The sequence below is a fragment of the Psammomys obesus genome, unplaced genomic scaffold (assembly GCF_907164565.1).
Source record: "Psammomys obesus unplaced genomic scaffold, mPsaObe1.curated_primary_1811, whole genome shotgun sequence".
NCBI lineage: Eukaryota > Metazoa > Chordata > Mammalia > Rodentia > Muridae > Psammomys > Psammomys obesus.
The window spans coordinates 32,866,421-32,890,521 of NW_026596034.1; the positions used below are offsets into that span (position 1 = coordinate 32,866,421).

The 24,101-nt window shown below is 51.7% G+C and overlaps 1 protein-coding gene and 1 pseudogene across 1 annotated transcript in view; one reads left to right on the forward strand and one right to left on the reverse strand.

Annotated features, from left to right (window-relative positions):
- Cmip (c-Maf inducing protein) overlaps positions 1-24,101 on the forward strand; it is a 191,235-nt gene that overhangs the window by 142,480 nt on the left and 24,654 nt on the right. The window contains exons 4-9 of the mRNA XM_055620832.1: positions 4,741-4,902; positions 10,214-10,255; positions 15,070-15,132; positions 18,937-19,017; positions 20,995-21,098; positions 22,347-22,451. Coding sequence (XP_055476807.1) covers positions 4,741-4,902; positions 10,214-10,255; positions 15,070-15,132; positions 18,937-19,017; positions 20,995-21,098; positions 22,347-22,451 — 557 coding nt within the window. The remainder of the gene's footprint in view (positions 1-4,740; positions 4,903-10,213; positions 10,256-15,069; positions 15,133-18,936; positions 19,018-20,994; positions 21,099-22,346; positions 22,452-24,101) is intronic.
- Positions 1,153-1,321, reverse strand: LOC129686773 (40S ribosomal protein S29-like; annotated as a pseudogene).

The following is a 24,101-nucleotide window of genomic DNA, read 5'->3' on the forward strand; positions in this document are numbered from 1 at the left end:
TGTGTGTGTGTGTGTGTGTGTGTGTGTGTGTGTGTGTGTGTGTGTGTATGCCATTGTACACTAACAGCCAAGGCTGGGTTTGAACATGGGCTTGCATGTTGTCAGCCCCACACTAGGTCAGTATCAAGCCTTATCACATTAGTCATGTGTCCAATCACAAGGTAGTTTCAGGACCCTTGTCCCCTCCTCTCCCACTCAGATCAAGGATTCTACTGGCCCATAAAGTACACATTGGACATGAAGCACTCCTGGCTCCTGGCAGAGCAGGCTCAGTGGGAAGACCGTTGGCCTCCAGAGAGCTAGGATTCCAGAAGTGGCCTTCTCTGAGCCCCACCATGACTCATCGCCCACTGAGCTCATCAGAGTTCCTGGGATGATGCTAACGTGTCACCTGGGGTGTGGCTAAGGACCTGGAACCCTGCATTCTCTGCCCCACCCACCCCCTGCTTAAGTATCTTGACCCACCTACCTGCTGTTCTTGCCAGCCCCTCTCATGCTTCTCACCTATTGGTCACCTAATATTCAGCCCATGGGTTCATTCCTGCTCTCACCTTGCCACTAAACATCCTTGACACCTCGCCTCTCTCATTGACACCACTGGTCCTTAGGGGCAGGATGGAAAGATCGCAAGACCTTTAGAGGCTCTGCAGCCAGTTTTGACTCCTGTGCCAGTTTGACTCATGTGCCAATTTGGGTGCTATGGCTTTAGGCTGGTTACCCTCCCCCCACAGCTGGGACCGTCTTTGTGAATCAGATGCTATGGTCACTCTGTTCCACTTCCAGCATCATCTGCTTTTGCAGGCTGCTCACCATGGACACCAGGAAGTAGTGTCCTGAATGTTTGTGGCCTTGAAAATGTCTTGGCTTGGGCTCCAGGCAGATAGAAGTGTTGGAATAAAGGGAATCTGTGGACCTATGGCCATGTATTCCGGGTGAGTCTGCTGTGTCTGAGAGCCCCTAGTGGGATTGAATTTCTGCTGCCCGCATACATGACATTGCCAGGTGTCCATATCATCGGGGTAGAAGTGTCCCCCTTATTGACTGCCCCCCCCATTCTTAACATTTTGGAGTTTTATTATTTTTTTAATGTACAGAAATAAGCATGGTCTGTTTCATTGGGTTGATGGTCTGGAGTAATCCATTCAAAGTGACTTAGTCCAACTTAACGAAGCCCTGCCCTTTGCATGCTGGCAGAAACACTGATGGCCTCCATTCAGCCCATATTCTAGATCAGACTGTGGCGGTTAGAGCAGATGCAACAAGAGTGAGAACCCTAACTGAACTTCCCTGGGTGACTCCAGTAGAGCTAATGGTGACCCATCTTGCCTTCAGGTTACCAACGAGGAGAAAGGCGTCCCTATCTCCTTCTCACTCTCCACACCGACCATTTCCTTTCATCGTTTTGTCAGTCAGTCATAAGTTATTTGAACGCAGTCCCTTGACTGAGAATCTGTTTCCAGGATGGTCTAACCTTGGACCAAGACTCCGGGCGCTGGGGTCTTCCAGCTGAACCAAACAGTGCCCATCAGAATCTAGCTAGCAGTGTGCCCACTCATATCACATGTTAAGTGAATGTTAACCAAGCCACAGCCTTGGTGCCTTGTCTGAACACTGTCTTCTGAAGCAGGAGTCCTGATCACACTACAAATGATCATCCATCAGCTCTAAGGAAGGCCTGTCAGTACCAAGGCTGGGTCACTAAAGGCAAGGGTTGGTCTCTGAAGCTAGTTTACTCAGGCACTGAAGATAGGTCCTGATCCCCTTCTTCTGTGTCTCAGCGGCAATGATTCCCAGCCTTCCTCATGTTGCAGTCCTTTAATATAGGTCCTCATGTTGTGGTGAGCCCCGATCATAGAATTACTTTGTTGTGACTTCATAACTATAATTTTGCTACCGTCATGAACTATAATGTAAGTATCTGGTATGAAGGGTACCTTAGAAGCAACCCCTGTGAAAGGGTTTTTCAAGCCCTCAAAGGGTCACAGGTTGAGAACCACTGCTCTGTGGCGTCTATTCTGAGAACTGTTCATGGCTGCCCACCTCATAGGCTGGTGAAATTCTGCAGAGTTCTTGTTTGAAATAGAGCCTCTGCGCATAGCCCTTGATGGCTTCGAACTTGTGTGTGTGTGTGCATGCGTGCGTGTCAGAGAGGGAGTCGGAGTCTGGTGTCAGTGTCCCTCAGTCACTTACCGAATGTTTGAAGCTGGAGATCACTGGCCCACCTAGCACTGGCTGGCCAACAAGCCCCAAGGATCCTCCTGTCTCGGCCTCCTCAGTGTTGGGATTATAGGCACATACCACCATGCTTAGCTTTTTACATGGGTGTCTGAACTCAGGTCTTCATGCTTGCCCAGCATATGTTTTACTGTCTGAGCTGTGTCACAGCAGACCCATGGTCTCTGGCTCCCAGATGAAGGCTTGGATTGCAGGCATGTGCCACCACAGCCAGCCATGTTTTTTGCAGAGTTTCCGTGAGGGGTGGCCAGGATCATGCTTGCCAGCATATATTAATGACGGCTATTTCTGGTTTGTACAATTTTTGAGGGTTTTTTTTTTCCCCCAGTCCCTTCTCTTTGTGCTTTTCAGTATGGTTTCAATTTTCTTTAAATGAGTACACATCATCTTTATAGAAATAATTAATTCTACTTTCAAACACAATAGCTCACAGCTGGCCAACAAAATGGTTTCAGGGGCTTCCACTGGGCACAGATTGAGTCCACTGTGGGATGGACTGTCCTGGTGATCCTCATTGTGTGGTGAAATTAATAATAATAATAAAAATAAAAACAATTTTAATGGTCTTTTGATGAGGACATGGTCCTTTAATATACATTGAAATCCCAGAGTCCAGAGCTCAGGGGAGAATCAGTCACGAGCAGTCAGGAAAGCACTAGTGACAGGTCCAGAGAAGCCTGTTTAATCCTGGAGTTAGGGACACTCTCGTGGCCACCCTCTTCATCAGCACAGCCAGTTTACTGCTCAGTAGGATGCTCAGCTCCTGCAGAACTTGCCATGCCTCCTCCATCCTCAGAATGTGGAAGTCTGTAGTTGGTTCTGGTGTTCTTCCACTCCCTGTGTTGTAGCCAGTGTCAGCCTCTGAGGGGCGCTGTGTAGGCCCAAGGGTTCCAACACAAAGCCATGAGGCAAGGAGGCGGGAGAAGAGAGAGGTGGGGCAGGTAGGCAGATGAAAGAACTAGAAGGAAGAATTTTAAAGCTCCACAGGGCGCTGGGTATGGTGACACACACCTGTAATTCCAGCCCTTGGGAGGTGGAGGCAGTAGGAAAACCTAGACTGCAGAAATGGGTTGCTTCACACCCTACCTCAGCAGAACAAACAAACAAACAACCACCTTATCCATACAAGTTTACGTGTGTGCTGCCTTTGGGCGGGAGGGAATCATCAGGAAGGAAGAGAGTGCATTTGTTTTCCTGTGGGTTATGTGGGAGGAGACAAATTAAGTACCAGAGCTTCATGTTGGTGGTTCTCTATCATTTTGGGGGTAACTTCTTGAAGAAATGAACTATGTGGATCCAAGATTGGTATGAATCCCGCTGCGGCTGGCATGAATTTCTGTGCCTTATGTGTGACCTAAGACGCTTAGAATGAAATAATGTCCGAAAGGAATCCTTCTCACCCTGGTTCCATCCCTATCTGTTTGGGTTTGGGAATGTGACCTCCAAATACCTTCTTTTCAGCCCAGGTCCTAAGACCGTTTTATAATTCTTAATTCAGAAATGGCACAGGAAGAACCCCCAGTGGCCTCCAGTACGAGCCTGTGTTCTCAGCGAGGGCCTGCCCCCTTTCTTAATACAGTTTTTGGCTCAGAGTTTGTGGCATGTCACCCCAGCTGGTTGCTGGCACGGTGTGTGGTGACTCTAAGATTAGGCTTTCCCTGAGGATCGAGGAGTTTAGCACCAAGTGATGAAGCTCATTCTGTTGAGAATCCAGCGAGCCGGGGCGGTGCAGGGCCAGGCAGGCAGCCACAGAGACAGAGCCGGGAGGGGAGCACTTGGCTTGGACCTCCGCCCTTCACGGCCTCTGTTTCCATGATGTCAGAGAGGCGGAACTAACGGGTGCCTCAAATGCAAGGGGCCGCAGCCTTGCGCTCCATTTGGGTTTGGAGGCTGCGCTGCGCGAGGTGAGCATGAGTCCATCTTCCTTGCCTGGCTTCCTTGGGCTATCCTGGGGTCAGCCCCTACCTGGCTGCAGCAGGGATCAGGCCTTCATCCTGACCATTCTATTCTTTGTCTGAATGACTCTTGCTGAGAGACCTCATAGGATCTTCTCAGGCAGGAATTTAGCTCATAGAAAGCAAAGCCTTCTGTGGGCCGGGAACATTTCCACTCTTACTGTGCTTGGCGGCTTAGGGACGGAGCTTGGCAAAAGACTCCATCGAAAGAGCAATCTCCTAATTCCTTTTTATGTGTCATCGGGAACAGGGTGGGAAATTGCTGTTCCGGCGTTCGGAGCCTGCCTGTCTGCAGACGTACCCTTGACCTTGGATGGAGCCTGTTTCTTTCTTTATGTGTCCATTTCCTTTTGGGGAGAGCTCTGTCCAGGTTGACAAACTTCCCAGGGCCTTTTCACCCCAGCCAGAGAGGTTCTTTGATCATCTTGAGTTGTTGGCTAAATGAGTGATATATTGCCATCTCTCTCTCTCTCTCTCTCTCTCTCTCTCTCTCTCTCCCTCTCTCTCCCTCTCTCTCTCCCTCTCTCTCTCCCTCTCTCCCTCTCCCCAGAAAAAGATTTACAAATACAAGAAAGTCCTGAGTAACCCGAGCCGCTGGGAGGTTGTCTTGAAGGAGATACGTACACTGGTGGACATGGCCCTCACGTCCCCGTTGCAGGATGATTCCATCAACCAGGCCCCACTGGAAATTGTCTCAAAGCTGCTCTCAGAGGTAAGCCGAGACCCCAGCTTCGTGTGGCCCCCTCTGCTCTTTAAGTTGTCTGTTTTCACCTGCATCATGTTCCCAGCCCCATCTGCGTGAGCAGGAGTGAGCAGGAGTGATCTGCCCGTGGTGTGCCATCTCTCTGTGGTCGCTAAGGAAGCTAGCGTTTCCCACCAAGTCATTGGGGGCATTGAGAGTGGGGCTTGCTGGTTCCAGCTGCCTCCCATTTGTCTGGAGGTATAGGGGACCGTCACCTCTGCTAAGGCCTAGCTCAGCCCCATGACTTGGATAGCGGCTCTGATGGCAGCCGCTGCCCCTCCCAGTCAAGTGGCCGACTCTGTAGTTCTCCAAAGCCCGAGAACATGGTTCTCACCCTTCCTAATGCTGCAACCCTTCAATACAGTTCCTCATGTTGTGGTGACCCCCAGCCGGAAGATGACTTTGATGCTACTTCATAACTTTAATGTTACTACTGTTATGAATTGTAGTGTAAATGTGTATTTTCAGATGGTCTTAGGTGACCCCTGTGAAAGGGTCGTTTGATAACCCCCTCTCAGGGCTCTCAATCCACAGGTTAAGAACCACTGTCCTAGATGAAACTTTCCATCCTCCTCTGTCCATCTGGGGCCGAATCTCAGTTTGGTTTTATCCAGCCCTTGTCAGCTTTCTGTCCCATGCACCTCCAGCTGTCAAGAAATAGGCGTTGTTTTTCTCTCTCAAGGTTTAAAAACCAGACTTGGTATGCATGATGCAGGTGGCGGTAGGGAATTGTCATGTGTATATATGATACTGTCAAACAATAAACCAAGGCAAAAAAAAAGTGTTAAAAACAAAACAAAACAAAGTAATCGGACTTCAGCACAATGGCCATTTCCAGCTTCTCTTTAAAGACGGAAAAGTCTGGCTACGTTGGGCAGCTCCTGTTACTTAGCATCCTGTCCTGGGCAGGTCAGCACCATCCGCCTTGCCAGGCAGCCCTGCCTGAGCGTGTGCCATCTGCCAAAAATGATTATGGGCAGTGACACTGATCCCCGGCCCTCCCGTAGCTCATGTTCCATCAGGGGCTGTGGCAGTCATGGAGAGGCATTGTCAGTCAGCCCCAAGTGAATTGGGAGATGAGTTGATTGAGTCCCCCAAACCTCACTGCACCTACTGGGATCTGTGTACTGCTCTCAGCACTGTTTCTCACATCCTGCAAATAGCCACACTGCTCTCATTTATGTGCCTGCTTGGCCCCTGGGGATGCTGGGGTTGCTGGCTCCCTATTTAAAATAGTCACAGTCACCACGCAAGTGATGTCTCCATCCTTCCCTCTGGAGAGTCTCATCTCCTGCGTCCCACTTCACTCCTGTGCCTGCTCCCTTTCGGCTTTTGTACACTCCACCATCCTTCCTCTGTAGTCCTGGGCTGGCCTGCACCCTACAGCCCAGGAACCCAGGTCTTCTTTGATGCAGAATATTGGAGTTCCCTCTCCTGGAAGAGCTGGGTGAGGTAGAAAGTGGTAGCAGTGGCAGACAGACAAGTGGCGTGGACACACAGGTTGGGATAGAGCTTCATTCTGTAGAGGGCCGTGTACCGGTGTGAATCACGCAAGGCTCCAGAGCTTGGGTCCGCTTGCCCAGTTCCCAGCCCTGAGTTCAAGCTTCTTACCCAGAGGGAGGGAGAGGAGGCTGACCTTTCAGGAGCCAGGCAGATAGATTTCCAGTCTCCTGTTAGTGGTTTTGCAGTTGGTTGGACAAAAAGCGATACAAGGAAGCATTTATTTTGATTCTCAGTTAGAAGGTGTAGTCATGAGTGGGAAGTCAGAGCAGCACGGGTCCGAGGCAGCCAGTCACACACACAGCATTTCTTCTTGTACACATTCTGTTTAATAAGACCTTGCTGCCTTCACTCATAAAGGAGGAACAGGCCAGGGACACCAAAGACAAGTCCACACCGGCCTAAAGCCTTTACTCCAGGGCCACCTGCCTCTTGCATCTAGAGGTGACACTGTCCAGCCCTTCAGGTCCAGCACACTGGGCTGTCCCCAGGACAGGAGCAGATCTCCAGCCTTTGGTACCAGCCTTTGGTAGGCTCTCTTTCCCATCTCAGTTCTGTCCACAGGACCCTGCCCCTGGTCTTCTCACTAAATCTGGAGTTTTAAATAAAGGCCCTCAGAGTCAGCTTGGATGGAAGATAGTTAAAGAAAGAAAATGAAAGACGCTTCCACTTGTGGGCTCCCCTCATGTGTTGGCTAGTCAGGTCAGTGTGTCCAACCCATTGAGAGCTGGTCTCAGTGAGGGACAAAGCTAACACTGTCAGCCAGTGCCTCAGTACCCATTCCTATAAATCTTAGCACACCTCTGAACAACAGCTCACTACTGATGATTATGTAGTATGGAGCAGTTACTGTACAGACAAAGCTTTTAGACCCATCACATTCTCCTAAGGACCCTTGCAAGGCAAGGTAAAACCATAGGTGTCGCCAGGCGTGATGGCCCATGTCTTTAAGCCCAGCACTCAGGAGGCAGGGGCAGGTGGACCTCTGAGTTCGAGGCCAGTCTGATCTACAGAAAGAGTTCCAGGACAGCCAGGGCTACACAGAGAAACCCTGTCTCGAAAAACAAAACAAAACCAAAAACAACCAACCAACCAAAAAACCCAGAGGAATGAACGGCACGCCCAGTCCCGTATTAGTGATTTTATAGTCGGTTCAACAAAAGCAGCTTAAGGAAGGGTTTGTTTTGGCTCACAGTTGGAAGGTGCAGTTTGTCAGGGTGGGGACATTGTGGCAGCGGGAGCCTGAGGCAGCTGGCCACATTGTGTCCACTGTCAGGAAGCAGAGAAAGAGAGATGCTGACGCTTAGCTCACTTCTTTTTATACAGTCCAGCATCCCAGCCCAGAGATGGCGCTGCCCATTTGGGGCGGGTCTTCACCCCAGTTAACCCAGATCTAGAAACTCTCTCACAGATGTGTCCAGATTTTTATTCCCATGGCGACTTTAAATACTGTCAAGTTGCTAGTCAAGCTCAGCCATCATAAGCAGTCAGTAGCTTGCTTACGACGCTGAGCCACACAGCTGGCTAGGGACCACCCCGGGTCCACCTGGTGGCCAGTCTTACATTCTGATACACAGATGCTGCATAGGCCGGTGGAGGAGCTGGGTGAGGTGGGGCAAACCTGTAATCCCAGCTCTTGAGAGATGAGGGCCAGAGAGGAAGAATTCAGTATCATCCTTGGTGACATAGGAGTTCCAGGCCAGTCCTGTCTACATGAGGCCCTACCTCAAAAAAGATCAAAGAAATGACGGCCTGGGGAGATGGCTCAGGCAGGATGCCCCAGTGGTTAAGAACACTTGCTGCTCTTGCAGAGGACCCAGGTTCGAGTCCCAGCCCCTACACGGCAGCTTACAACTGTATGGGTACAGAGCATACGTGGTGTGCCCAGACCCACACATGGCAGGCAAAACACTGATACACATAAAATAAATACATCTTTCAGAAACCCCAAGCCAACAAAAACCCATGTAGGGGACTAATCGCCCTGCCCAGCAAACAGGCTGTCCACAACTGGGGCGTCTCAGAGAGGCGTGTGGGTATCCACACAGCCTGGCATGGGCAGCTGCCCCAGGGTTGTGTACGACACGCTATGGCTCTGTGCAGAAAAAAAGCTTTGGACTCAGGCCAGAGGTTCGGGGTCTGTGCTCCACCACCATTCCCTGTGTATCGGGTCAGTGGCTGCTCCAAGTAACTCATCAGTCAGCAGGTAGTTAGGAAAACCCTGTCATCATAAAACAGGGGCTGGTGACATAGCGCAGAGGCATAAAGGCTTTTGTTACCAAGCCTGATGATCCAAGTAAATCCCCAGTCTGCAGGATGGAAAGACAACCAACTCATACACACACACACACACACACACACACAAAGTGTAGCAGAGAAAGTTTTCAAAGCAAAAATGAAACAGACCCCGTGGACCAAGCTCATTGTTTTGAGGCCCTAAAAGCTCATTGCTACTGCAAGGGAAGGACAGAGCTGGCTCTCATCTGCCATAACTCGAAGTGACTAGCGTCACTTTTTTAATAGTCCACTAAACAGAGTCTTCACAGAAGGAAAAAGATATTACACCCTCGGCTTGTACTGAACCCTCAAGATGGTGGGTGGCCCCTGCTGGGTGCTTAGACAATGGCCTTGGTCTCAGCCTCCTGGACTACCCCAGATTGCTGGGGCAAAGGCAGATGTCCGCCACAGTACCCTTTCCTCTGGCCTCAGCTGGTGTAGGCCTGCTAGATGCCCCTACTCCCCATCAGTCTGTTGTGATGGCCAGGACAAAGGCCCTGTATCATGCCAACTCTGATCAAACCAGGAGTGGCTCCAAGCTCCGAATGTGGCTGTTACAAAATGCAGGTGAACACCAATGACAGCCTGTGTCCAGCAGAAGAGACAGCAGACCGGTGTAAAAGAGAACAGCAAGTGCTTTGAATTTTTCCTGTGATTTCTGCCATTTCTTCACACTCACAGGAAGGCAGTAATACAGTCAGTTTAACAGATTCCAGATCAGGAGGAGACGAAAGAAAACAAGTTTATTAACCCAGTTTTGTTTTAAACACCCGTTGCCCAAATGCGTGTGTAGCAGGAACATCTTGGGGGCACTCGTGGTGTACCAGTGTTCCTCAGGAGCCTACTTAGAGAACCACTGAAGTAACAATCGTTCTAAAATAGAAGGTTTACCCAGTGCCGAGTGGAGACTCTCAAAGGGTCTGCTTTCTTCTGCGTTATGAGCCGGCCCTCGGGTTCTAAGGAGTGTTGTTGTAACAGAGTCTGAATACTCAGAGCACAGTCCCATGAGATGCCGGTATCAGAACGCCCATTTGCCAAAGTAGTAACTGAGTCTCAGCAAGGCGTGAGTCATCCAGAGCCTCAGAGCTGTGAGACGTGGGTGGGAGCTCAGCTGTCCCTTTACTCTCTGTTCTGGTTTCCTTTCTGTTGCTGGGCAAAAACACCCTGATCAGAAGTAACTCAGTTAAACAGCTCAGGACCACCTGCGTAGGGCATGGTGCTGCTCACAGTGGGCTGTGCCCTCCTTACGTTGATCAACAGTCAAATTGAGGCATGCCCACAGGGTAGTCTGGGCTGTGTTGGCAGTTAAAGATAACCAGGACATACCCACTTTCCTGCCCCATCGAAGAGTTGGCCTGATATGTCAAGTGGAGAAATGATAAGTGTGTGTGGTTTGGGTAAGGGTTGGGGGCACTGAAAACATTTTGCAGTACTGTGGATCCTTGTGATTGGATGCCCGTTTTTGTTGACTGTGTTTTCCTTCTTTCTCCACCTCGTCCTTTAGAACACAAACCTGACCACTCAGGAGCACGAGAACATAATCGTGGTAAGTAGCCTGCCATCCTTCCTCCCATCCCGATTCCCACAGTCTTAGAGACTTCCCAAAGCACATGGCATGCAGAGCCCAGCTGACTGGAAATGGCCTTAGTGGCCAGTCTTTGAGTGGCGTGACAGAATCCTGGGAAAGAGGGTCAAAAGTTTTCCAGGGCAATGACATCTGAGCTGGGCTTTGAAGCATCAGTAGGAGTTTATCAGATGAGTAAAGGCATCCTGGGAAGCGCAAACAATTTATTCAAAGGCAGAGGTTAAAGCAGCGTGGCGCACTGCGGAAGCCTCAGCAAGGCTAGAGCATAAAGCGTACAGGATTGGAATGCTAGGCAACAGGACTAGATAAGGAAACGAAGCAGGACTCTGTTCCGGAGGGAACAGGGAGAGCCTGTGCGGCGGAGCTGTAGCCGCCGTTAGCCGCTTGGTGGGTTCTTCTTCCTCCCGCCCTTCCCCACGCTTTTCCTCTTCCCATTTCTACCAGCTAACACTAGATATGAGAGAATAAAAGGATAGAGAGGAAAGGAAAGAGACCCCTGAATAAAGTCAGGGGCCGGAGAGGAGGCAGCACTGTCCTTAGATTACTCCCTGCTGACTAGGGCTGTCAGGCTCAGAGCATCTAGACCTGGCTGTGACAATTTACTTTAACCTAAATTTTATTTTTTAATTATTACTTTATGTGTGTGGTGTTTTGCTTGCATGAACGTCTGTGTACCATGTGCCGAAAGTGTTCGTTGGAAGTCGGAAGAGCCCCTGGGGTCCTCTAGAACTGGAGATACAGATGGTTGTGAGCTGCCGCGTTGTTGCTGGGAATCGCACCCAGTCTTCTGCGAAAGCGGCCAGTGCTCTTACTGGCTGAGGCATCTCTTCAGCCCACATGAAGAAATTTTAGTGTTATTGAGAACAGTTGTCCTCGGGCTGGAGAGATGATTCAGCAGCTAAGAGTACTTGTTACTCTTGCAGAGGGCCCATGACTATTGACAGCAGTCCCTAACTCCAGGCACTCATGTGGTGCACATTCCTACACTGTACAGGACAGTGTCTGGTATCTGGAACACCTAGCTGGCTAGCGCAAGGTCCTGGGTTCAATTCCCAGCACTACCAAAAACAATGTTCAAGATGGTTTTAAAAAAAAAATAGCCCCCCCTTAGCACCTGTGGGTGACTTGTCCCCCCCACCCCCAAGGATGATGGGATGCATTGACACATGGCCTCTGTACATCCTCCGGGGTGTGTTACCTCACCTGTAGATTGTAGACCATCTGGTACACTGTGAGCAGGTGCCCGCTGTCACGTGGTAGTGCCTCAGGAACAGTGGCAGGAGACGTCTCTCCTGTCTGTCCAGACACCTTTTTTTTTTTTCCCTCCAAATAATTTTGAGCTATGGTTGTTACACAGATGAGCCCATGAACAGAGGTCTGACCTAGCTTGGATATTCCTGGCATTTCACCGTGCTTGTTGCTGTTGTTCAGTAGGTTTAGAGCCAAGCCTCCTGGCGCAGCTGTATTTTCCTAGGTGTTTAAGAGAGGGAGGCAGGAAGATCACAACTTCAGAGCCTGCCTGGGCTACAGAATGAGTTTAAGGCCAGCCCTAGCCCACTTAATGAGACCTTTTCTGGAAATAAAAAGTAAAAGGGTGCCTCAAGGTTGGCTGAGTGGGAGAGCCTTTGCCTAGAATGTCCCAGTGAGGGGCTGGGATGCAACTTGGCGGTGGAGCATTACTTCCCGCTAATGTGGGTAAAACCCATGCTTTCTGGCCCTAGAACTGAAAACAGGAGGGGAAGACGGTCTTGCTTTTCCCCGTGACCGTCTTCAGAGACCGTTGACTTGCAGTCGCAGCTTCTGGCATGGCTCTTGTTCTTTGTGAGAGCAGTGTGACCAAGGGCGGTTCCACATCTGTCACCGCACCTGTCAGTGTAGCCTGGGGATCCTTCCAGGTCTCTCTGTCAGTTTCTTGCCCAAGTGCCTCTCCCTGTGCATAGTGCCATCGGCAGAGGGCGATTCCCTGAGCATTGTCAGAGTATGACATCCTTCCTTTCTGGCCGTTATTCCCGGGAGGCCTTTGGGACAGAGATAACTTGATGTGTGTGTACCAGGTGTGCCTTCGGGCCAGTTCACCCTCATGAGATCTACTTTATAAAGATGCCTTTTGACATCATGGCACAACATTGCCACCTGCAAACTTCGTGCTCGGGAGCCATGAAGTTTATTTGGATGAGTTATCCAAATAAATTACCAAGAAAACCCCTCAAAGTGTTTTAAATTTTACCTACTGTGTACGTGTGCATAGGGTGAGGATGGGGGAACGAGTGTGCCATGGTGGGCGTGGAGATCAGCAGATAACCCCATGGGAGCCAGTTCAGTCGTCCCTTCTGTGTGGGTTCCTGGGACCAAGCTCAGGTCACCAAGCTTGCACAGCAGTCCCTTACCCTCCGAGCGTCTCAGCAGTTCTCGTAACGTTTTTTAAGATCACGATTTTTTTTGTGAACTGCATTCATGGCGATGCAAGGGCTGCAGGCTGGATATGGTTGTTATGTTTGTTTAACTGCTGCCCTTTCCAGGCCAGTGGCTTCAGTGCTCCAGACTGTAAAATGCCAGTTTGGTGCCTTTCCCGGGCTGCTGAGGATTCTCTGAGCCATCATCCCTAGCGTACTAAGCGAAGGGTCAGGCTTCTAGGAAGATTCCCCTAAAACGGGAGCTTGCTTATTGATGGCTATCAATATATTTGAATACAGTTGTCACTTTATGACCAGCAAAGACCTGGCAAACTCCCTGACCCACTGTCTCTTTGTACCAGTGGGCCTCAGGATCAGATGAATGAATAGCTCGGGTGTGGCACTTGACAGCTGCTGCTCCCCCGTCCCCACACCGTAATTCACATCCATTAGGAGGGGGGCCTGGTCAGAAGGGACTATCAGTACCAGACGCAAAGGGACCACACCCTGCCCTGCCCTGGTACCCGAGGAGAACATGGGAAGTGCCTCATGAGGGGAGAAAGGGGCCTCCCATCCTGTTGCTGCCACTGTGGCCTGAAGCCTTCCTTTGTTTAACGAGCAAGGCCATGATGGGGCGCCTGGCCCTGGACTGGAGAGTTGGGCTTGGTCTGCTTCCGGGAGATAGAGAAAAGAGCAAGCAGATAGCTGAGGCGGTGGCGGGGCTGATCAGGCCACAGGGAGGCCCTACCTCTGTCTTCCATATCATACTATCCCTCATTTGCTCAGTTCCTCCTTCAGTGTGCCATTGTCCTCTGGCTCTGTTTTGTTCTTTGGTAACGTGGAAGAGTGGAGCTGTCTGTGACTAGAATGAACAATAACCCCAACATGAGGTCACCAAAGTGGCTCCATGTCCTCGTTCTGCAGCTGGCTAGCTGTGCACCCCGGGCCAGCGCCTTCACCCCCTCTCTGAACTCAATCTCCCATTCTCAGTGGGTCAGTACAAACTCCACGAATGTGGACAAGTCACACAGTCCTAGTCACACAGGCTGTCATTTTGTCGTCTGTAAGCCAGTTGCTCCATGTCACAGTGGGATGGTGAGGGGTGGGGGTTTGCCCTCTGCTGGGCTGGGAACCCCCGACCTGAGTTGCTTGGGACTGCTCCAGTGACAAATGGAACCAGAACGACAAGGTGATCTCGTGTTCTTCTTCCCCCAAAAAATCACTAGTTTTGTGTCAGTTGAACTTGAAGGTGTCACCTGTGGCTGGTGGCCACCATGCTGGGCAGTCTAGGACTAGCCAGAGGAAAAGAGGCCTGAGTAGCGGCAACTGCCACTCTGCCAAGATGACTTCCTCTCAGAGGGCTGCCCGCCTGATTACCTGGTCACCAGCACTCTTCCATCTTTTAGTCCCTTCCCCAACCTCCTCTCTGGTACTTGGTATTGAACCCAGGGCCTCACACTGCCTGGGTCAGCACCCATGCTGCCTCTCAGCACTTCTCTGTTGTTTCTTGTTATTTGGAAATAAGGTCTCAGTATGCTGCCCAGGCTGCCCTCGAACTCACTCTGTAACCCAGGCTGAGCCTCCAGTTCCAGTAGCCCTGCCTCCGCCTCCCAAGGCTTACTGCCCTTGTACGGTCTTTTCCGTCTTTTCCGAAACACCCCTAGAACCAGAAAGGCCCCTGTAGAGACTTGCTAATCAGTGACTCAAGAAATAGGGAGCGCCCCCACCCTTCCTTAACGTGAACTGAGGCGTGCTTAGAGACAGTTGGGCTGTCGAGTGAAAGGGGGCTGGCTGCTGACATTTATCAAGGTGGGGGTACAGGAGTGCACAGGACTGGCACCCCACAAAGCACAATCAACCTGCCGGTCAAGGAACCCCGCTGCACATCAGACCCTTGCAGAGCCTTTTTGGACCCCACTCTTCCCAGGGCAAGTTCAAGGATCATTTGAGACAAAGCCGCTCGCTCCAGTGGCCGTGTTTCTAGGAAGGGGCAAGACCAGAGGTTCAGCCAGGACTCTGCCCAGCCCATGTGCTCATCCCTCAGGTCGCCCCCAGGAGCCCAGCTCCCCACAGAGCTGGGAACATAGTAGGTGCTCGGGGTATGTTCACCCCGTAAGATGCCCAGCTGCTTAGTCAGAAGTTGTGGTCTTGAAGGTGACACGAAGGCGCTAATGTTAGCTGTGTCACTGTGGGCCTAGCCTGGAGCCTTCCTGCACTCTGGAGCCCTGGTCTGTACATTAGAAAAGGGGTTCTACCCAGCGGAGGGTAGAAGGATGTTTTCATTTCATTGCGAGCAGATCTCCTCTGCGGACTGCACCCCTCACGCGTCCCCCACCCCCTCCACCAGGTCCCCCTGACTGATGGCTGTTCATTTTCTCGTAGGCAATTGCGCCTCTGCTGGAAAACAACCACCCACCACCAGATCTCTGCGAATTCTTCTGCAAGGTATGGTATCACTGCAGCAGCCTACCAGAGGCCGCTGCCACCATGATGTGGCAGCTGGGGTGGGTCTGAATGCCCTGGCTGAATGCCATCCTACCTGCCAGCCCGGTCAGGGTCACAGATGCAGGCAAAAGGCATGCAGGTTCCCACTCTTGGGGCTGCTATCCTCTCCCAGACCGGCTAAGGAAGAAGCAGGCGTCTGGCTTTTCTGTGGACTATTCCGGGCTGTCTTGGGAGGCAGCTTGCAGCCAGTCTTCTGGATTCCTGACGTCAGAGCTGGGTTATTCTTAGCTGAGGCTCTTCTGAGCATTGGCTGGCCCAGGGTAGGGGCCTGGCTGCAGGGCTTTCCCTGGACAGGGGAAACTGGCAGTATGTGGCAGGTCAGCTTGGAGGAGCCACAGAGCAGGGCAACATGCCCAGGGACCTGATGCCAACCTTACAGCAGAGTTTGTATGCAACATACCCAGCTACACCAGGGAACGGGGCCTTCCCAGTGCACACAGCTCGGCGCTTGGGGGCTGGGCTGGCACACAAATCTGCCTGTCCTTTGCGCACGCACTCTCGCTGTCTTTGTGTGTGTGTGTCTTTACTGTAATAACTTGATATCGTTAGAAAGTCATGCTTTCATCTTTCACCTCTGAGCACCATGTGGGGTCCCTGCACCCCTTCACAGCTCGATGCTGTTTGTTGGAGACTCGTAGGCTATGCTTGTTATGAAACAGATGTGTGAAGCAAGAACAGGGTCCTGGGGGGAAACCTAGGGGAATGAGGTTGGGCCTTGGAAAATGGGACAAGACTGTTCTCCTCTGTGTCTCCTGTAAGGAGACTTTTCTCAGTGACCCACACATTGGCCAGCCCGTGGCATGGGGGGGAGGGGAACGGGAGGTCTCAGGACACAGCACAGAAGCCCCTTTCTTCATGTGGTATAGGCGAGAGGACCTGCGCTCCAACTTTCAGCATAGCAGGCCAAACAGGAGAGGTGTCTCTGACCCAGCACTCGGTGTCAGCTCCTAGGAAGATAGAGTAAGAGATCCCCGGCCTTCTACTCCTGCGGGATGGACTAGCCAGTGGCTTATCCACAGCCTACCCAGTTTACCTCTGCACAAGCCCCATTAGGGCCTCTTGAGCTTATGGTTTCTCCCCGTTTCATAGCTTAAACGTTTAATCCAGGAAACTGATCTTTGTTAAAAGTCTTTTAAGAGATCTATCTACTTATTCTGTGTTGTGTGCACACATGTGCCATGCTGAGTGTGTGGTAGTCACAGGATAGCTTCTTGTTGGAGTCACTGTGTTCCTTCCACCTTGTGGGTTTTGGGGATCCAACTCAGGTTGTCAGGCTTGGTGGCAAACACCCTTTCCTGCTAAAGCAACCTCACCAGCCCCCCCAAAGCAACTCTTTCCCTGGGGTTCCTGCTAGCATAAAGGAAAGTAGGAGAAAATGGACCTCAAGCAGTCCCTGGAGAGGTAAGAACCAGGCCAGGGCCATGGGGCCTTCAAGCTGTCTTGCTTCTAGAGGCTGAGCCCAGGGAGAGGACGTTTGTTGCTACAGAGCTCTCCCCACCGGCCCCCAGGGCCTCTCTGAACCTGTTTGAGGAGTCTCCACACAGTCCTTCCTGCTGGACTTCCAGACCTCAAACACAAAGGTTTCAGGAAATTTTGCTGCCCGTACCGCTTTCTCCCAGGAAAGCCCTGGGCTCTTTCTCCTAGGTCCATTGACCTCACTAAGTTGCAGATGGAACTCCTCTGGGGGCAAGAAAGCTCGTCTGCTCAGCAGAAGGCCTTCTACTTCAAAAGCAAGGCATGACTGTAGAATGCTTACCTAGCACAGACCCACTGGGCCTTGCGCTGGATCCCCAACACTGCTTGAAATTAGGTATGATGCTTCACACCTGCAATTCCTAGCACTCAAGAGATGAAGACAGGGAGATCAGGATATAGAGGTCACCCTTGGCTACATAGTAAATTCCAGGCCAGCCTGGGCTACATGTGAGGGATTCCATGATGATGAGGAAAGAAGAGCCAAGCTTGGCCCGTGGACTCCTGCCCACTGGAAAGTCAGAGGGTCTTCCACATCCAGAGTGTTCCTCAGCTTACCAAACGGGCCTGCTGGAGAAGGGATGAGAATCGAGGCAGAACATACCTTTCTGAAATGGTCCCAAACATTCAAGGACAAACATAAAGCAACAAAGGATTTTATCCTGTCTGCTGTTTTTTTTACCATACTCTAATTAAAAACAAACAAACAGAAAACGTGATGCTCTGTGGTTTTCACAGACTTAGAAACCTAAGTGTCCCTCCTCCACCCCCTGCCAGATGTTTATATCAGATTTAGTTGTCAGGACTTAAAAGGTGAATGGGTAAATTAACTGTGGTCCACCCATGCGCTAGAATCTATGCATGCATGTGTGTGTGTGTGAGCTTACATGCACACATGTGCTCCTGTATGCAGAAGTCAGAGGATAACAGCCTCAGGTGCCTTTCCTTGGGCAGAGTTTGTATTTTGACACATGGTTTCCTCACTAGCCAGGGGCTTGCCAATTGGCTAGGCCAGCCGGTCAGCAAGCCCACTCCTGTCTCTGCCTCCCCAGTGTTGGGTTGACAAGCATGTTTATTTTAATTTTTATTTCTGTGCAAGTGTATGTCAGGTGTTACATTTACGTCAGTTCCTATGGAGGCTGGAAGATTCCTCGGAGTTGGAGTTATAGGTGGCTGTGAACTGCTCAGTGTAGGTGCTAGGAACCAAACTCCCATTCTTTGGGCCTCCTTAACCATGGAGCCGTCCCTCCCGCCTTGTGCCTGGCTTTCTCACACGGGTCCCAGGATGAAGCCCAGCAAGCACTTTACTGAGCTGTCTCCCCAGGTCCCGTCAGAAAACTTTTATTCAGCATTACAAAGAAAGGAGCAGCCAGATGTGGTGATTCATGCCTTTAATCCCAGTGGCGGGGAGACTGAGGCAGGAGGACCCCAAGTTCCAGGACAGCCTGAGCTTGACTTAGTGAGACCCTGTCTCTAAAAAAGGAAGAGGGAAAAAAGCTGTGAAGCCGTGAGAAGCCTGCCGAGGGCACTCTCCTCACACCTCATGAGTGTTAGCCTGTGAGAACACCATACTGCACAGGCGCGTGCCTTTGTGATTTCAGCTGTGGGCTGAGCATCTGTAGTCCCCCAAATCTGAAATCCAAAATGCCCCAAAACCCAACACTTGGAGCTCTGGCTTAGCACCATAAATAGGAAACTGTCAAAATAGGTACACTAAAAACATTGCATGACATTACCTTCAGGCTCTATATTTTAAAAAAGAAGCTGTTACACTTCGGGTCTTTGCATTTCAGACGGGGCCTGTTAGCCTGGTGTCCACAGCTCTAGGAGGGGTGGGCTGCTGGGAAGGTTCACAGCTCTGGTTACAAAGGCTGAGGGAAGGGCAGGGAGCTCAGCAGACGTAGAACTCAAGGCAATGCTGCTGTATACTACTGTTAGTGGTGACCCAAACCCTTGACCTTGGGTCCAGACCTCAAGAAGGTATACCCAGAGACCACCCTTGTGCAGACTGTGGACTAGGGTACTGCAGACAAGGGTACCGTGATACTGTGAGCGGTTGACAGCTGGGGAGTCTATGACATATCTCTGCCTGGCAGTTTTGCCCTGAGCCTAAGCCTGCTCCAAATCGTGAGGGCTTCCTAAATAAGCTGCACTCTTCAACAAAGGAAACCGTATCCTTATTGGGCTTGCTATCATCGCATGGTCCCTGCAAGCAGTGGGCTGTGGTGGGGCTCCCTGGCCCGCACTGACCGTGCTCCTCTCTCTCCCCAGCACTGCAGAGAGAGGCCCCGGTCCATGGTGGTCATTGAGGTGTTCACTCCGGTGGTTCAGAGGATCCTTAAGCATAACATGGTGAGTGCCTGACGGCCTGGGGTGAGTGGGTGTGGCCGGTGGCTGATTCGGAAACTGAAGCTCTGTGCAGCCTCAGAATAGAGGTTCTTGCTGGGGACGTGGCCTTCCATAGAGAGTGGTCCCCATTAGAGGGCACAGATAGCACTCTGCCCTCCCGGATGTGGCAGGGACTCTGGGCACAGTGACTTCCTTCTCAAGGGTATGGCGTCGAGGGGTGAGAGCAGCTTATGTGAAATGCCTAGGAACTGTGGCCTCTACTGGGCATAAATGTCAGTGTCATAATGGTAAAAGGACCCTGATTGGCCTGACATTTGCCCCCCCCCCCCCCCCGAACAGGTTTTCTATCACCTTTTGAAAGAGAATTAGGAACTGTGGGCGTCTCCCTGGCTAGGAAGGCAAGGTGAAGGGCTTCAGTGTCTCCCTTCTCACAGGACTCCATTCCCAGCTGAGTGGTGTGTGTGTGTGTGTGTGTGTGTGTGTGTGTGTGTGTGTGTGTACACGCACGTGCAATTTTAAACTCTTCCCTGAGTTGTGTTTCTCTCCTGTGTAAACAAATGACCTTAAAAAGCACTTCCATGATGGGGAATGAATCCAGGCTCTGTCACTGGGCCTGCACGTTGGTATTTCAATAGGTCCCAACGAGCGGGGCAGGAGTGTCACCCATGAGACATCTTGCTGGCCAAATACATCAGTTTTCCAGAGCGGGAGCAAGAGCGTGTGTTCCTCTCCCTGACCAGGCTCTACACCTGTGGCAGACCAGTGGGGGTTGACAGCCTGCAATATGTCATGCCCAACTGAGCGTGGGAGTGAGCACAGTCGGACAGCACTTTTAGGAAAGGCCTTTCCTCTAGACAAGACCAGGAGTTGCCAAGATGCAGGGCCACTCTGGGTACTTGACTCATACCTCCTCCTCAGGGTTTCTTTACCCCTGCTGATGTCAATCTCAGGTTAGGCTGCTCAGCTGGAGCAGGAAGAGTCCCTTTGTCCTTAGTCAGGGCTTGGAATTAAGCCTCAGGTGCAGGCGCAGATGGCTACTTTTGGGCTGTAGGTAGGTACAGCTCTCCCCCAGGCTCGGAGCACTGCCTTTTTTTTTTTTTTTTTTTAAGTGCCCATGTTCCTCCTCATTGCTTTGGCCTCCTCTTTTTCCCACCTTCAATGACGCAACCACACGGCCCTTCCCTGGCTGTGTTCTTACACACTGGCTGCCTCCTGCGCACCCACACATAACACCCACATCATTTTCAGTTGCCAGTTCCCACTTTGGTGCGCAGCTCTCACTATGTAGCCTAGGGTGGCCACAGACTCATGAACATCCTGCCTCGGCCTCCTAAGGGCGAGAATCATCGGTGTGTGCCATCATTCCCTGCTTCCTTTCCTGCGTGCCTCTGAGGATACCTTGTGGTCTACTGACACGCTGTCAAATTTGCTCTGGAGACAAGGGGGTGTCTGGGGTCTGCCAAACCAGAGGATGCCCCTGAGGGTACTGTGTCTGGACTCATCCTCACTCTGAAGCCAGCTTACCCTGTCACCTTCTTCACTCAGGAGGTAGCTGGTGTCTCCTTGATGCCTATGGCAGGGTGCGCAGAGCTACTACACTTGTCCAGAGCCACCTACCTATTCCTAACCCCAGGAGAGGAGTGTCCCTTTCCACTATAAGTCTACACTGGAGTCTCTCTGTCTGTTGAGCACCTCAGACATCAGCTTAGAGATTCAATTGGCTACCTCCAAAGAGCTTCTAGTTTCTCAGGATGGCCAGAGAACAGGCAGGACATCTGCCACTCAAGACCCTGCAGAGGATGGGCCTGAGCTTGATGGCCTCTGCCTGCCCAGCAGAGCCCTGAGGTGGGAACGTGCAGCCTGCACCAGGACCCTCCCCAACCGTGGGAGTCATTCGGGGTGTGAGTGCAGATGCGATGTCTCCCTTCCCCAGCTCCTGCTGGCATTGCCTCGCCAACTCTGCCTTTGCTCTCCCTGCAGGACTTCGGGAAGTGCCCGAGGCTGAGGCTCTTCACCCAGGAGTACATTCTCGCCCTGAATGAGCTCAACGCAGGCATGGAGGTGGTAAAGAAGTTCATTCAGAGGTGTGTCTCACCTCCCATACCCCGACCCCCGCATTCCCTCCTCTCCCAGCCCCAGACTGCCTGGTTTATGATCTGATACTCAGGGAAGAACTATGTTTCCCCTCGGAGGAGGCATGCCACCGGACTCTGCCAGCCCTGCATGGTCCCAGCTTCTTGCTTGTTGTGTGACAGGGAGCCTGTCACTGAGCCTCTGTGACCCTGCTTCCTCTGATATCCCTGGGAGATTGCTGTGCAAATAAATAGCATCTGAGGAGGCCCTTAGCACACTGAAGGGGACCTCCTAAATCATGAGTCTCTGCAGCCCCTCCCCTCTGGGGGCTGTGGCTGTTTAAGGCGAAATATGAACAGTACTGCCTTCTCACCTTGACCTGTACTCTGAGGTTTCCTCTTCAGATGTTCTCCTCATACCTCAGTTTTATCGTCTATGAAATGAGGTCCCCAGTGCCCATTCTGTCCAGTGACTATGACCGTGCCAGTGAGCTGTACTAATCTTCCATGCGTTTAAACAAAACCTGACTTAGGGACTAGGGATGTGGCCCAGTATGCAGATGGCCTAACTGTCTGAAGCCTGGGTTTAGCCCCCCGGCACCACAGAAAACCATGCGTTATGGTGCAGTCTTGTGGTCCCTGTACTTGGTACATAGAGGCAGAAGACTCAGATGTCCAAAGCCATCTTTGGTTACATAGCAAGTTCAAATCCAGCGTGAGCTACAAGAGACCCTGTCCCCAAAAGAAGAAAGAATGAGAAGGATCCTATTGAGCCAGTTATGAAACTGGGATTTGTGACCTGGGCCCCACTGCAGTCTCACAGCACATGCCGACACCCAGGCAGGTTGTTCTTCTGCAGGGCCTGGTGTCAACCACATACACACAGGCAAGCACGCACACACACACACACACACACACACTTCTAGCCTGCCCTGTGGTCCTGTCTCAGTGTGATGACAGTTTCCCAGAGAGTTTCTATATGTCATGGCTAGCCCATTTTATAGATGAAGGACCGTGACACTGAGCCCTCCATAAGAAACAACAGCTGGTAACACATACTAAGAGCCCCGTGATGTTGCAGGCCCTGAGCTCAGCTAAGGTGACCTGAGTGGCAATTTTCACAAAGCATACTTTTGGGAATACACCTGTGTCAAGAATAGTCATTCCAGAAATGGCCGTGCAAATGGCAATGTCCCAGGATGGAGTGTCAGGCCAACAGCGGCTCCACAGCCTCATCACCTTCCCTCTGCTCTCTTCCAGCATGCATGGCCCCACAGGGCACTGCCCACATCCCCGGGTCCTGCCCAACCTCGTGGCTGTGTGCCTGGCTGCTATCTACTCCTGCTATGAAGAGTTCATCAACAGGTCAGTGCTCATGTTCTGGGTCGGGGCCCAGTGCCACCTTGTCCTGGGAATGTGTTGCTGAAGAGGGTGGATTGCCACCCCTCTCTGGTGGGAAGGTGGAGTGCTATTGGTCAGGCGCTGCAGCCCACTGGTTTGGACCCAGCCCTTGGGTAGGACTGCCCCCGGATGCCCGGCATCAGTAGCTGCAAGGCTACAAGGCACCTGGGTTCTAGCTACCAGTGTCCTATGTGAAAGCCACTCACTGTGGGCTAGGGTGACACATTGAAGGGGCAGGGTAAAGGGCTGCTCAGGCATGCAAGTGTGTCACTCCAGGTGTTAGCGTAAACACTGGCTGTCATTTTAGCACCCTAGAGGCTGAGGCAGGAGGATTACGGCTACATAGTGAGAATCTGCCGAGAGAGGGGGAGAGGGAGAGACAGAGATGTGTAGAGTGTGTACATGTGTCCACTTGTGTGTACATGGTGGGCGGGTATTACAGTGTGTTCCGGCCTCGCCATCGGGAGCTTGGGTCTTGGTGAATGGTCTGTACTGTTTTCTCTCAAGGGCCTGCTGCTGGAGAGTACAGTTTTCAGTTACAGGAAGCGAGCGCATTGTGTCTGTGAATGTCTCCCCTCTCGGGGCAAGTATTCTTGGGGGACACACATAGATCCCTGACTGTACCAGAGCCTGTCAGGTGGGGGACAGGTCACGTGCATGGTAAAAACAAATAATGAGGGGGGCCAGAAGGTGGCTACTGTGGGTGCGTGCCTGGGAGAGGAGCCTCAGAGCCTAGGGTTTAGGTGGAAACAGATGACCCGCTATGGGTAGCTGAGACCCCTGACCCAGGAAACCAGGTGTGGCACACTCAGTTAGTTATGTGTCTCTTCACGCCCACTCCAGGGTTTCAGACAGACCCCACCTTTCCTGGTTAAGGCTGTTTGGGGGCTTACAGAGGGACACAGGTGCCACTGATCTGTGAGCAAGCTTCTTGAGTATTCTAGGTCATCAGAGGCTGACGAGCAGGACCTGATGAGGTCTGCTGAAGCTACCCCATTCATTTAAAACACTGCACTGTGCCGAGCCCCCCCCCCCCCCCCCACTATCTAGGCTAGCAGTAGAGGGGCGGGGCACAGCATATACTGAAGTATTCTTTTCAACAGAAAGGCCCCAGTGCCTTTGGGGAGTCCCTCAAGTTGGGCAAATGGAGCTTCTACAACCAGCAGGCAGAGGAGGACAGGAAAGGGGCTGTGACGAATGTTTCTAGGTAGCAGGGCTCGAGAGGAGAGGTTTGTCCTTTGGCCCCTTGGTCCTGGTCCTGACATTGGGAGGAGGCCTCTCAGTGCTGTAATCAACCATCTCCTTCTTTTGGAAAGGGTGGCCAGATTCCAGAGCTCAGCTCAAAGACTGTGCTGCCCCTTCCCCTAGGAAGACAGCTCCATTCTGTCTTGGGACGTATTTCTCTTCCCATCCCACAGTGGCTGGTGACGTCACCTCGGCAGGCAGAGGTCATGTGCGATGGGCTTCACACAAGGCAGCTGACTGATGCTGCAGGTCAGGAGACCTTTGTCCTGGAGACATGGCTGATAGACTCTTGCCAGCATAATACAGGGTCTGTACTGCTTAGAAAAAAAGAAAAGAGAACGCCCAGGCCCGCGCCGCCATTCTGAATTA